The 15330-nt window shown below is 45.8% G+C and overlaps 1 protein-coding gene across 1 annotated transcript in view; it reads left to right on the top strand.

The window, feature by feature from the left end:
- Arhgap35 (Rho GTPase activating protein 35) overlaps positions 1-15330 on the top strand; it is a 117099-nt gene that overhangs the window by 97671 nt on the left and 4098 nt on the right. Inside the window, exons 4-5 of the mRNA XM_031385455.1 lie at positions 5050-5127; positions 6267-6398. Of these exons, the coding sequence (XP_031241315.1) occupies positions 5050-5127; positions 6267-6398 (210 nt within the window). The remainder of the gene's footprint in view (positions 1-5049; positions 5128-6266; positions 6399-15330) is intronic.

Below are 15330 nucleotides of genomic sequence, written 5' to 3'. Positions count from 1 at the left end.
ACATCATTTAAATTTTAAATTAAGGTGTTTTTTTGATGGGTGGGTATGTGTATGTGGGGTTTTTCAAGACAGGGTTTCTTTGTGTCTGACTCTGGAACCAGCTCTGCAGACGGAGCTGGCCTTAAATTGAGAGATCTGTCTGCCTCTGCTTCCCAAGTGAGTGCTGTAATTAAATGTGTGCACCAGTACCACCCAGCAAATTTAGGTTTGGGGTTTTGTTTTGTTTACAGAAAAACAAAACAGACCATCTATTTTTCTGAGGGGACTGCACCTAGACCCCAGTTGGTACCTGAGCTTGGAGCAGCATTAAGTCCAATTTGGTAGCTGCCAGGGAAGAGCTGTGCCACCAAACACTCAGACTGTCCTACCCACTGTCCATGTGGAAGAATAAACAGCATCTTGTTTCACTGACTCACAAGTGAATGGAGTGAGGGGTATACACTGAGGCTCCAGCAGGCAGAGGATATGCACAGCCAGAGCCACGGAGGCTCCTCTATGGCCAAGTGCTGCTGTTGAGTTTGGTGCTATGGGTCAAAGGTCTATGGGCATTTAGCTTTTTAGAAGGGGAACTGGTGACTTCTGATACATGTTTATCAGAGTCCACCTACTAGTCCAGGGCCCTAGAACACATAGGCCAGGGGATTTTATTCACCCATTGGCCTCTCCAGAGGCAGCAGTCACAATGCTGACAAGTGTTGAAGTGCCTGGCTCTCAGAAGCCTGTTGTCTGGGACATGCAGTCTCTCCCCCACAATGCCCACCCCCCTCGAATCCTCAGTGTCCTTCTGCTAGCTAACTAGCACTGTTTAAGACCATGGTCTTCAGAAGGGATGCTGTTTCTTTGACAGCAGAACCCATCTCAGTTTTCAGTGACATCACAGTGCTAGACTAGATGTGTACTCATGATAGCAGTGGACTTCTTTCTAGAGTTAGCTCCCAGGAAAGCCTTTCTATGTGTAAAAACAGAAATTATCCTGAGAGTTTGTTTTACTGTTTACTTTTTTATATGTATGAGTTTTGGCCTGCATGCGTATGTACCTAGTGCTCAAGGAAGATGGCATCAGATTCCACCAGAACAAAGTCTGTAACAGTCAACATGTGGAAACTGGGAGCCAAACTCGAAGTCCTATGTAAAAGCAGCAAATGTTCTTAACTGTTTAGCTGTTGCTCCAGCTCTTGACATTGTTTTTGTGATTTTATTTATTTATTTATTTACTTTATGATTAGTCTTGAAAAAATGCTTATAAAAAAAAGAAAGAAGAAAGAAAAGAATGCTTATGGTTAATTTTGTTGTTGTTTGGTTTGGGTTTGGGTTTCCAAAAGGGTCTTCCTGTGTAGCCCTAGCTTACCTGGAACTCATTGTATAGACCAGATTGGCCTCATGTTTACAGAGATCCACCTGTCTTTTGCTTCTTGACTGTTGGTATTAAAGGTATATACCAGGCTGGTGAGATGGCTCAGTGGTTAAGAGTACTGACTGCTCTTCTGAAGGACCTGAGTTCGAATCCCAGCAACCACATGGTGGCTTACAACCATCCGTGATGAGATCTGATGCCCTCTTCTGGTGTGTATGAAGACAGCTACAGTGTACTTACATATGATAATAAATAAATCTTTTTTTTTAAAAAAAAGGTATATATCACAGTGCCTAGCAAAATTTTTTAAATTTTTAATTAGCATGCTTCAGAAAAAGTAATAAAGAGGGGCTGGAGGGATGGCTCAGCAGTCAGCACTAGAAGATCTAGGTACAATTTCTCAGCACCTTTGCATAGATACATATGTAGGGAAAACACCAATGCACATAAAATAAAAATCCATTTAAAAAGAAACAAGTAATAAAGAGCCAGGTATGTGGTGCATGCCTTTACTCCTAGCACTCAGGAGTCAAAGATCAGGCAAGTATCTCTGAGTGGGAAACCAGACAAATCTACATAGCAATACCTTGTCTCAAAGCAAACAAACAAAGAAATTATTTCAGTAAAACAAGAAGTCAGGCTAGATAGTACTGAGATAACTAGATTTCTGTTGTGTTGTGTTGCATTTTTTGAGACATAGTTTCTCTGTGTAGCCCTGGCTGTTCTGGAACTCACTGTGTAGACCAGGCTAGCATGAACTCAGAGATCTTCCTGCACCTGCCTGATGGATGATCCTGAATGCTGGGATTAAAGGCATGTGCTACCACCACCTGACAGTAATTGGATTTCTTGAGCCAAGGGATTCAAGGCCAACCTGGCAATAAGGCAAGACAAAGTATCAAAAAAAAAAAAATTTTTTTTTTTTTTTAACACTCTATCCATAGTGGTGTTCTTGATTCAGGGCTTTACTTTAAAAAAAAAAAAAAAAAACTCACACCATGTTCAGAGTTCTTGATGTCCTGCAAATAGCAGTGGGGCCTTTCCTTAAGATCTTTACAGTGAGCTGGGCGGTGGTGGCACACGCCTTTAATCCCAGCACTTGGGAGGCAGAGGCAGGTGGATTTCTGAGTTCAAGGCTAGCCTGGTCTACAGAGGGAGTTCCAGGACAGCCAGGGCTACACAGAGAAACCCTGTCTCAAAAAACCAAAAAAAAAAAAAATCTTTACAGCAGGAACCTTGGCTTTCCAATGAAACAGTACAACTACAACAGGAAAAGTGATGGCATCTGCATCATAAATCTGAAGGGGACCTGGAAGAAGCTCTGATGTCAGCATCATCTCTAAGAACACTGGCCTCTTTGCTTCCAGGGCCTTGATTTACCAGATCTAAGCAGCCTTCAGGAACCCTCATTTTCTGGTGGTTACAGATCCCAGGGCTAACTACCTTCCATCCCCTAACTAAGGGGATTGCCATTGCTTCCTGCCATTGCTCTGTGTGACACAGATTTTCCTCTATGCTGTGTGGACGTTGCCATTCTCTGCAACAAGGGAGTTCAATCAGTGAATCTGATGTGGTTGCTAGCCCAGGAAATTCTGCACATGCATGGCACTATCTCCCATAAGCACCTATGGGAGACCATGCCTGATCTCTACCTTCAGAGATCCTGAAGAAATTGCAAAAGAAGAACAAGCACAGCTGAAAAGACTGAGGCCAGGGAGAAATGTCAGAGCGAATGGACCACACTGGCTCCTCAGCTCACTGCTGCTCAGTCAGAGGTGGCATACTGATCTGACGCTATACAGGTGCCTCTGTGCCTGTCCAGTAGTTCCAGCCATTGAGGATGGTCTGCAGCTCCTATGGCTCAGGCCAGTGAATGGGTTGGAGCCACCACTGAGCTGTTCTGCAAATACTTGAGCAAAAGAAAGGAAGATGGGAAGGAAATAAATGCTTTCTTTAAAAAAAGTAATGGGGGGGAGAAACATTCTTTAATACTCAAAGACCTCTTTTAAGTACACAGGGGAAATCAGCAGTATTAGTGAGAAATAGACTTAAGCTGGGGCCTGGGATATTCTGTGGTAAGGCATTTGCTGGGCCAATTCCTCCCTCTCACTGCTATAACACAAAAAGCTACTTATGGCTTTTTACCCATGAAAGACTGAGAGAACCTAAACAAGGATGAAACTGTTCCTGGAGTTACTGTGTATGCTGGGATCTTTAGAAACATGTTGTGTGACGTTCTTGGTTTGTGCTTTGGTTTTTATGTTGCTGAAGATCAACCCAAGGCAGGTGGCCTACCATTGAACTGTACTGAGAGCTCAGTCAGTTCCTAAGGGCTGTGTTATAGAAACATGAACACACTGAATTATAGAGAAAAATATCATGGGATGCTCTATATGTGAAAGAAGGGACAGTGTGTCAATTCTTCGCTTATTTGGGGTCAAGAAAAGCTTATTGAGTGTCTGTCCAGCAAGGGAGCAGCTGAGGTGAGGCACACTGGGCCTTTCTTTCTGTTTTCTGTGCCTCTGGTACTGGAATGGAGATCCTGCTCATAACTGGCAAGTGCTATAGCACTGAACCACATTTCTAGCCCTTTATCTTCCTTTGATTTTTTTTGTGTGTGTTTGATTTTCACTTATTTTGTTGCTGGTATAGGTAAGTGTTACTTTTCCTCCCCTGGGTTCCAGAGATTAAGCTCAGGCTATCAACCTTGTCAGTGCCTTTGTCTGCTGAGCTGTCTCACCAAGCTCTTTTTTGGCCTTCTGAGACACATGGTCTCTCTCTCTCTCTCACCCTTGTAAACCTGGGACTCATCATGTTGTCTCGACTGGGCTTGTTATGACACCTGCTTCCTACCTTCTAGAGTTACAGGTATGTACCACCATGCCTGGCTTTTGTTGTTGTTGTTGTTGGGGTTTTTTGGTTTTTTTTTTTTCCGAGACAGGGTTTTCTGGCTTTTTATTTTTAATAGGAAAACACTCAGGCTGGGGAAACAGGTCAAGGGGCCTGAGATCAGGCAGCTCACAGCTGACTGTAATGCAGCTTCACGACACCCTCTCTCCTCTGCATACTGTAGCCACTGCTCTCGTGTGATATACATGCACACATACAAAACCAAAATAAGTATTTTGTTATTTTTTTTTAGAAAAGAATAAAGGCTGGAGAGATGACTCAGCAGTTAAGAGCTCTTCCAGAGGACCCAGGTCAATTTTCCAGCACCGTTGTCTGACCTTCATTGGCATCAGGCTTTTTTTTTTTTTTTTAAACTTAATATTCAAGACTATACATTAAAATGTGGTTAATATTGACAGGGTATAGTAATACATGCCTTTAATTCTAGCACACCAGGAACGGGGGCAAATGGATCTCTTGAGTTTGCGGCCAGCCTGGTCTACATATAAAGTTGCAACAAGTGCTAAGCCAAATGTAGTAGAGACTGGAAGATCAGGTGTTTGTTCAAGGCCAGACAGAACCACATAAGACCTTATCTTTGAAGAAAAGGAAGGTGGGGCCCAGTAGTGTGATATTTTTAAGTAAAAAGAGAAGGAGCTGAAACATCAAACAGGAAAGTACTGTTAGTCCTGCTCTTCTCTCGTGGTGAGAACCTTGTGGACTCTGCAAGCAGCCTCTGTCCCCATGAACAGGCCCCCCTGCTCTCCAGCTCTGGTTCATAGGACCTGCTTCTTCTTTCTCCACAGGACTAAGCACTGAAGGCATCTACCGGGTCAGTGGAAACAAGTCAGAAATGGAAAGTTTGCAAAGGCAGTTTGATCAAGGTAAGTAAGTCACAGTCTGGCCATATGTTACTGGTCCCAGGCAGATACTGTGGCTGGGTTGTCAGCAGGGCTTGGGTGCACCTTCCACCTGTAAACCTGAGCCGAGCCCAGAGGTACTGGCTCCCATTGCTGTCCGCCACCATTATAGGTTTCTCTAGCCCTGCCTCACTTCTCTAGAAGGTTGTTGCCTCCCTGGCCTGGGAGGCATTTGAATTAACGATCAGGCCAGAGATGTCTACATCTCAAAATGGCCCTGTGGGAGAGAAAGTGGGGGAACATTTCAAGATACCTGATGCACTGAGCTGCAGCCCCCACTTCCAAACTGAACTCTTGAGCTGCCCTGCTCCTATGTTAGTCTATGAGAGGCTCCAAGCTAGGGACTCAGCTTTTAATGTGAGAAATGCCCACAATGGATGCCAGGCCATGCCACCAGTGTCAGGGCAGAACAGTGAAGTACTCTTAACTATCATCAGTCAGAGAGTAGAGAAGCAGAGAGAATGGGGACCAGCTGTCTCTCCAGAACTTCTGGAGCAGCCAACACTTGCTGTCATGGGCCAGCTGACAGTACCACCTAGTAATCATGTGCCACTGTTCAAACATTAAGAATATGCCCTGGTAAAACACATCTTTGTTATGTACATGTTAGATAATACACTTACACTAAGCCAAGATGTCACCAGGTAAAATTATCTTAGAATTATCTTACAGGTACATACCTGTAAGAATCTGAACCACTGGTAATCCAGAGGAGTACTTCATGCCCGTCTGTAGACAAGTCTTACAGAATCAGTCATGCAGTGAGCTCTAGAGAGAGAAGGGTCAATGGAGCTGTGGGTTGGAAGAACACGAGGGATTCTTCCCTCCATCAGGATCTGGATGAAGATGTGACTATGGCTGGCAGAACCGAGTTGGGTGGCAGGTGGCCTAAGGGACCATGGTCCCCAGTTACTCTCCTCCTTCCCACAGGCCAGAGGTGACCTGTCAGGCCATGTCTGTGAACCCAGGCTGCCAGCTTCTCTACACTCCATGCTAATCCCAAGCCCCTCCCTAGGCAACATGTATAAGCCTTTTCTAGGACCTTTCTTGTGGCTTCTGCTAACTTAGATGGGTCCAGCCTCACTTTGTTGGCTTTCTTTCAGACCACAATCTGGACCTGGCAGAGAAAGACTTCACCGTGAACACTGTGGCAGGGGCCATGAAGAGTTTTTTCTCAGAGCTACCAGACCCCCTAGTACCATACAGCATGCAGATTGACTTGGTGGAAGCTCACAGTAAGTACGGACAGCCTGAGAGAGGCTTCTGGTGGCCCTGCCCTTTTTGACAGAGGCACTTGTCTGAGTGTTCCAGCAGAGCAGGCCCCCAAGCCTGGCATCTAATTTGGGAGTGATCCTTATCCCCTCTGCTGTGGCTGAGCTCCCCATGTGAGGTGAGGCTAGAGCTTCCTGTTCTGAAGCACCTTGTCCTGGACCCTTTCCTCACCTCCCTGCTGCCTGTCTCATTTAAGGCAGCAAGCCCATGATCTGAGGCCCAACAAATACTAGAAAGTTACCTCTGGGACTGCAAAAATGGCTCAGTGGTTATAAGGCTGTTGTCGCTGAGGACCCGGGTTCAGTTTCTAGCACCATGTTGTAATTCACAGCTATCCAAAACTCTGTTCCAAAGGTTCTAACACCCTCTTCTGACATCTGAAGATACCAACCACACATGTAATGTATAGACATGAATGCAGGCAAAGCACACAAAATGAAATTAGTATATCTAAAAAACTTTTTTTTGTTATTGTTAAAGAATAAAATTACTTGAGTGCATGTGTGGGGAAGGGGGATATCCGGTGGTTTTGGCCAGAAGATCACAAGCACATAAGCACTCTGGGATTTTTTTATTGTTTATTTGAGGTAGTGTCTTAGATATCCCAGGGTGCCCTCAAACCTCTTACTTATCTTTTCATCCTCTCACTCCCCTGGGTTGGCATTATGGCATGTGCCACCATGTCTGACTTAGAACCTCTAGTTTTAGTGACAGTCTCTAGGGCAGCAATTCTCAACCTGTGGATGGTAACCCCTTTCACAGGAGTCACATATCAAATATCCTACATATCAGATATTTACATTAAAATTTATAACAGTGACAAAGTTACAGTTATGAAGTAGCAATGAAAATAATTTTATGATTGGGAGTCATTACAGTATGAGGATCCGTATTAAAGGGTCACAGCATTAGGAAGATTGAAACCCACTGCTGTAGGGTGACCATTGTGTAGGAGTTTTACGATTGTCTGGCCTTAGGAGAATGTCATGTGCCTTGAAGGACCTGACCTCTTGAGGCTCCCCACCATAGAGCACTTATTCTATTATTTTTGCCAAAGGAAGCCTTGGCTCTTGCAGGGGAAAAGGGGGGAAACCCAGAAACAGCAGTTCCTCTACAGCTACTGGAGGGGTTTTCGGACAGCCTGATCTATCTAATGAGTTCCAGGACAGCCAGAACTGCATAGTATAATCCTGTCTCAAAAAGAAAAGAAAGAGTTCCCTTTCCAAGCATCAAGAAAGAGGTCAGACGAGAAAAGAGGTATGGTCCTGGGATAACTCATCACTGCCTAACTCAAGCTTTACCCTCAAGGCTGTGTTGAAGTTAGAAGTCAAGTAGCTTCCAGTCCTGAGTCCCTGCTCCTCTAATGAAGCCACCCCAGCTGTGGAGGGTGCAGGGCTCAGGTTGTATTCACATTTGCTAGCCTCTCCTTTTTGCCCACCTACCAAGGCTGGGAGGCAGCACTTATGTGGGGATCGTCTTAGACTCATGCTGTCTCTCCAAGGGAAGTCAGAAGGAGGTTCAGGAGGCCTTGCTTTGGTTAGCACTCAGCTGCTGGAGACCCAGCTCTCACCACGTTTGCTTTGCCTTGACCTGGCGCCATCTAGAGGCATGTTGAATGCTGGCACCCAACAGAATGCCATTGTTTCTTGGAACAGCTGACATGACACCTTTTTGTTTAGGGAGGGGAAGAAGAGGGTGTTGTTGATAGAAGGCTATCTCAGGGTTTCTAGTGCTGCAGCACAAACACCACGACCAAGAAGCAAGCTGGGGAGGAAAGGGTTCATTCTGCTCACACTTCCACACCGCTGTCCATCACCAAGGGAGTCAGGTCAGAAACTGCCAGATGGAACCTGGAGCAGGAGCTGATGCAGAGGCCATGGAGAGTGCTGCTTACTGTCTTGGTCCTCATGGCTTGCTCAGCCGGATTTCTTATAGAACTCAGGACCAAGTCAGGGATGGCTCCACCTGCAATAAGCTTGACCCTCCCCCATTGATCACTAATTGACAAACTGTCTTACAACTGGATCTCCTGGATGTATTTCCTCAAGTGAGGCTCCTTTCTCTGATGACCAGCTTGTGTCAGGTTGACACACAAAACCAGCCAGTACAACTGACCCCCTATCAGCTTGACACACAAACATCACTATTAAACCACAACCTTATTCAGCCTTTTTCTTATGAATAATTTTTCTTATTCATCCCCAAGATCTCATATTCAAGACAACTTTAAAAGTCCCCCAGTCTTTACAAACGCTAACACATTAAAATTTCATTCCCTTTAAAATATCCACTCTTTTAAAATTCAGATTCTATTAACATTCAAGATCTTTCAATTATGGGTGCCAGTAAAATAAAAATAAACCAATATGTTCTTACTTTAAGAGGGAAAAATCAGGGCACAGTCAAATCAAAGCAAAATCATACTCAACTGCCAAGGTCTGGGATCCACTCACAATCTTTTGGACTCCCCGGAAGGGGTTAGGTCACTTCTCAAGCTCTGGCCTCTGCAGCACACAGCTTATCTTCTAGGATCTGCCTAGCTCCACTCTGCTGCTGCAGCAGAATTTATTGGTGGTCATTTCATGGTACTGGCATCTGCAAAAACTGCTGGGGTCCCTTGCTGCAATTGGCCTGCACTTTCACCAATTGGCTCATAGGCTCTCTCTTCATGGTGCCAAGCCTTAACTTCTCTGCATGACCCATTCAGTCCTGCCACCGAGGTTGCACCTTCACTAATGGCCTCTCCTGACCTCTCGCAGTACCAAGCCTCAGTTGTTCTCCATCCCTTCATGTCTTCAAAACCTGGATGACTATTACACATTACCAAGTCTGGCTGCCAACATGAGGTACAACTGTGGTCACCTCTAGAACATAGTTTCTGTATGCTGACTCTCTCAGGAAACACTTCCCAAAGGATTTCACCTCAATTATCCTGCTCCCTTCTTAATCACTGTTAATTTCTTAGCTCCAGCTAACCAGCATTGATTGTCCCAGTAATGTAAAGGTTTCACTTCAGTAGTTCTGGTCTCTTGTTAATCACAGCTGACCTGAACCACAGAATCTTAATTCAAAATAGCAAATGACCCTGTTAGAGTCTTTAATCTTCCCTCTGAAACTTCACGAGCCAGGCCTCCATCTTCTGCACTACTCTCAACATTCTTACCTTCCAAGTTCCTAAAGAACTTCCCACTGAGCTCTCAACACTCGGTGGCTTTTCTAGCCCAAAGTTCCAAAGTCCTTCACAATCTTCCCCAAAACATGGTCAGGTCTGCTCCTGGTACCAACTTCTGTCTCAGTTAGGATTTTACTGCTGTGAACAGATACTCTTATAAGGACAGCATTTAATTAGGGCTGGCTTACAAGTTCAGAGGTTCAGTCCGTTGTCATCAAGGCAGGAGTATAGCAGTGTCCAGGCAGGCATGGTGCAGGCAGAACTGAGAGTTCTACATCTCCATCTGGAGGCTACTAGGAGAAGACTGGATTCCGGGCAGCTAGGATGAGGGTCTTAAAGCCTATGCCCATGGTGACACACCTACTCCAACAAGGCCACACCGCCTAATAGTGCCACTCCCTGGACAAAGCATATACAAACCATCACAGAGGAACCACTTCCCTTCCTCCAGTCGCTTCCGACACCTACTCTGTAGGTTTCCACAGCTCAGAAGGAACTCTACAGCAGCCTGGGAAAGTTAGAGTCTCATAACTTCCTCTTCATGGCATACTTTTTGGACCCCCCCACTAGTCATCTGGACTGCCTTCTTCCCTGGGCTGTCCTTTCTTGACTGTCTGACAGAAGTGAATAGGGTCGAGGGTATCTCACTGACATGGTACCTAACAGCAGAAGTAGCAAATGGAGGACAGGGCTCTATGGATCAAGGTAGGCTTAACTGAGTCAGATGCTCAGCAGTGAAAAAGTTGTGTCAAGGGAAGAGTGCTGTGTCCGAAAGTAGCACAGGTTTCCATGGCAACAGCATCTTGACCAGCTCTTTTCACTTATTGTCTCAGAGTTGTGTGTGTTCAGGTTTGCATTCGGTTTCACATTCCATCACAGCAGATATCAAGGTCACTGTCTGATTGTTGTGTATGCATCAGAATTTCACGGTATTGAACACTACTAAGCAGTGCTCACTAAGTGGAATCTGTGTGCTTATTTACCAGTTGTCTTCCCAGCTTAGTCAAGGTGACATGGGGACTCGGGCACCACCAGAGCTTGCAGATTGTTGCTTGCTGTATGCAGCAGGCACTGCTGGATCATTGATGCATGTTCTTAGTCACAAGTGAGATAGAAGATTGTCTTTCCATGGTACAGAGGAGCCCAAGGCTCTGAGAGTGACACGACTTGGCTGAAGGCCCAGGTCACACGGCTGGAAACTTAGCAAGCTGGAACTTGAATTCCTGCCTTTCCTGGGTGGAAGCCAATGCTCTCTGTAGACAGACTCAGCAAGCTGAGCTGCAAGTGGGCAAAGCTCCGTGGTGGGGGAAAGGCAGGAGTAGTGAGGAGGAGTGTTCCTGAGCTGTGGCTTCAGGCAGGGGCTAGAGTCTTAGGCAGCAGTGGGAGCTTGTGTTACCCTCTCTTCCCTGGCACCTCATCCCAACAGGACCTGTTTCCAGCTACATGACCTTTTTCTTTCCGGTTCTCCACCACCAGCACAACCAATCCCTTCCTTGTCCAGAGTCCCTCCAATCTATCTGGTCCCAACAAGCTGTCTTACAGCCTCTATGCTTAGGCTACAGATACTATATGACTGACAGCCAGATTGTGGGATGCATGGCCCTCACTCTCTTGTGGGCTCCTGTTCTCAACTACCTCAGGATGTTGCATTCTCCTGTCTATCCAGACAGCTGTTCAGGGATCCTGTGCCCCTCACTACAAGTACATGTGTTATGCCCTGTATGAACAGAGACATGGCCATGACAGACCATATATGTTTCCAACTGCAGTCTGCTGAAGAGACACTATCCCGCTTGCTGCACGACCATGCCTCCAGAATAGTCTGAATTTTCCAACTTTTGGGCTAAACGAAGGATACTCCCAGCCTGGCCTTAGCCATAATCTTGTTTGCCACATGGAAGACCAGGTTCCACCTGGGCCTGCCCACATTTCTCAAGCCTCTGTCCAGCTCTCCTATTCCATTACTATAAATATGCATAGTTCCCAGCTTGGAACTCAGGTGGCAGTAAGTAATCAGGGTGGGGATAGTGGGATCAGGGTCCTTGCCACAAGGTTTATGGCCAGGGCCAGTTCTTGTACCTTTTTTGTTTATTTTATTTTTAGTGTGGGTTTTTGTTTTTGATTTTTTGAGACAAGATAGTACAAGCTCTATAGTACAAGCTCTCACTCTATAGTACAAGCTGCCCTCAAATTCTGGATTGATCTCCCCGCCCCTGCTTCTCTGGTGCTGGCATTTCAGGTGTATATACTATATGGCTCTTTGTAGCTTTTAGAGCCCTGGTTTGTGTATACTCTGAGGATGCCCATAAGGTCCCTGGTAGTTATGACCTTCTCTTCCTTAGGGCTTCTTGAGGATGTTACCAGCTACAGTGTGTCTATGTAGACAGCACCTTGGTTCTTCTGACCCCTGGTACCTGCCCACAATCCCACTCCATTCCTTTCACAGGCTCTAAGATATGGCAGGGGATCTGGAGCAGAGAGCAGACCGCCCCACTTTCTGCCTGTATGCCTGCTAAGGATTGAATAGAGAGAGCAGCTAGAAAGTGTTCCCCAGGGCACTGTAACAGTGCAGATATATGAACCTTCTGTCTCCTAGAAGACAGAGGATTCCAAATGAAATCGCAGTATCAGGAATGGTATACTTCTCTCCAGTGTTGGTCAGAAAGACACCCAAAACAATATACGGTATTACGATGATGCTTGGTTGCCCACCATAGTTTGATGAGAAGATCCTTTTGCTGAAGACACCACTGACTTTTGTATGCAGGACACAGATTTCAACCTCAACGGAGCAGAAAACTTACTGTTGGCTAACCTACATATTGCCAGAAGGTGTTATGTGGGCTGCTGTGGGAGAAAAGACATTAATAGTCTTACCCAGAGCTCGACCCTGCATATTACAATACCTGGCAAGGTGTGTCTATTGGTACAATGGTGGCATAACAGTTATGGTTCAAACAAACTTCTTCCTGATTGGATATGGTTAGATATGAGCCTCCTCCCCAAGAGGAATTTCATATTACGTACTGTAAATATAGTCAGTAGTCCATGACTGAGGAGATCACAGCAAAGTGAAAAAAGGCAATGATGGAGTAGGGTCTGACTTACTAGTTACTGTGTGCCTAGTATGTGAAGATCCTAGGTTCCATCCCCAGCATATTAAATAGAGGAATCAGCCTTGCCTTAGTGTCACAGGCCTAGGACCAGACTTTGCAAGGAAGATCCTGTAGCTCTCCTGGTAGTCCTTCCACCAAACACTTGGTGCTCCTCAGTGCTCATGAGCACAGGAACCTGGCAGGGAATCAAATAGGTTGGAAGGGGGAGGGAGGGAGTACAGGAAAGGAACCATCTAGATCTTTGTTAGGCTTCTGACCCGAGAGACCACAGGAGGAGTGTGAGCTTTCCCTCGGAAGGGCTTGCTTGACTCAGTATCAGAACAGCTGCAGCACCACCTTGGGGAAGAAACCCCATCACTGCTGTGCCTCGGGTGGGAAGGCCAGGTCTGCTGCCGAGTGATAAACATGCTGCCACACAGATGCTAGATGAAAAGAAACGAGGCCATGTTCATAGGAGTCATAGGACCTCTGGGGACCTGTGCATGCTTGTATCTGAAAGGGCTTCACTTGCTCTAGTAAGTGAAAGGGAGCCATGCTCTTGATTCTTGTGTGTGCTTGTATAATCAGTCGCCCATCTTCCCTCCTGTGGCTTCCTTCTGCTAAATAGACTTCTTATTAAAACACAACAGCGAACTATTTTAAGATTCTGGGCTACAGGTCAGCCATGGAGGCTGAACCATTGAAATGACTCTGATTAGAAACTGAAGCTGGACTAGTTGACACCTCAGTTCCTGTGGCTGCAATCATCTTTTGACAGGCAGACAACTTCCATTGTCCAGGTTCACAGCTTCAGGGTGCTGCAGACAGGATTGTTCCCCTGATCACCTGACTCAGCTTTGGGCTCTAAACTGTGGCCAGTTTATACAGCGTGCCTCAGTGACTCACCCAATTGTGGCCTCCTAGCATGTCCTCTACTGTGGAGGTTCCCAACTAGGAAGCCGTAGTCTGACCTTTTCTTTTTCTTTTTTCTTATTTATTGAAGACAGTTTGTTTTGTTTTGTGATAGGGTCTCACTATATAGCTCAGACTACCCTGGAACTCACCACGTATACCAGGTTGCCCTCAAACTCACAGAGATTCCCCCTGCCTCTGTTTCCTAAGTTTTGGCATCTACCACCAGACCCAGCCTAAAACAGATTTTGTTTTTAATACAGTCTATTTTAATTATAGTATCTCTTCCCAGATTCTTCCCACTATACTCTTTCTTATTTTTCTTTTTTCTTTTTTCTTTTTTTTTTTCATTTAGGAAGCAAACAGGCATCTAAAAAAATAATAAGATAAAATAGAAACAAGCCAGAATAGTATAAAACAAACAAGCTAACAGAGGAAAAGAGTGAAAGAACAAGCTCAGCAACAGACGCAAAGACAGACATTCATATGCACTGAAATCCCCAGAGACACGGAGTGGGAAGCCGTGATATGTATGCAAAAGGACCTGTTGGGGTTGGGGCTGACCAAGCATGGTGAGACGGCCCTCAAAAAATGTCATTGAGTTCATTTTGTGTTGGCCATCTACTGCTGGGCATTTGGCCTGCCTGAAGAATGCTTTGTATACTGTTAGACTCCAGCAGAGAAAACTGATTTTTTTATTTGTGAGCACTTATCAGTTGGAGATAGCTTCTGGGTTAGCGATGTAGGCTTCCTTTCCCTATTTTTATTCATTTTTATTGTTGTGTTTTGTTTTCTGAGTCTTACTCTGTAGCCTAGACTGACCTCAAATTCATAGTCCTCCTACTTCAGCTTTCCCAGGGCTGGGATACCACCATGCCCAATGTGGCCTTGGCCTAGGAGGCATGATGTGCTGAGTATCTGAATCTCCAGAGGGTCTGAGGCAAGAGGACATGATAGTTTTAGCATGGTCCAATGAGGCTGTGTCCAAAACCAACAAAAGCTTTTGTAGTTTGGTTTTCGTTTTGTTTTTTTGTTTTTTTTGGGGGGGGGGGGGCGGTGCCTGTAGGCATGTGCACACATGTGGAGGCTAGTGGACAACTTAAGTTTTTTGTACCCTGTAAGTTCCAAGTATCAAGCTTAGGTTGTCAAGCAGACCTGACAGATAGTGCTTTTGCCCGTGGGCCATTCCACTAGCACGCTGTAGACCCACAGAGCAGTGGGCCGTTCCACTAGCACGCTGTAGACCACAGAGCAGGGCCACAAAGGTGCTTTTCCATGTGCAGAGGAGTCAGAGTTGACAGATGTTGCTCGATTTGGAATCGGAACTATTTTTTTGCCTCCTGCCAGAATAAGCCAAACTCAACTTTAGTTCTGCGGGTGGTTAGTTCAAATCCCCTGCTCCATGGCCATTGTGTATGATTTCTTCTTTCCCGTACTCAAAATGGGGCAGAGTGTGAAGATGACTGACCTGGCATGGCGTGGATGACATGCTTCCTGTCACGGCACATTAGAACTCTCAGTGGGCACAGTAGGCGGCAGTGAGAACAGGGCATGTGGTCCTTTGAGCTGCATAAGAATCGCCCACTGTATCAGCCCCTCCGACAGAACATGTGCAGGGAAGGACAGAGCCCTGGTCTTGTGGCAGACCCCCTCCTTCCATGGTCTGTCAGTGTGGGTGGGTGGCAGCACCCTCCGTCTATGGTCTGTCAGTGTGGG

This window comes from Mastomys coucha, unplaced genomic scaffold (genome assembly GCF_008632895.1).
Source record: "Mastomys coucha isolate ucsf_1 unplaced genomic scaffold, UCSF_Mcou_1 pScaffold21, whole genome shotgun sequence".
Classification (NCBI taxonomy): Eukaryota; Metazoa; Chordata; class Mammalia; order Rodentia; family Muridae; genus Mastomys; species Mastomys coucha.
Note: the sequence above shows the minus strand (reverse complement) of the source record. Positions and strands in the feature narration are given on the sequence as shown.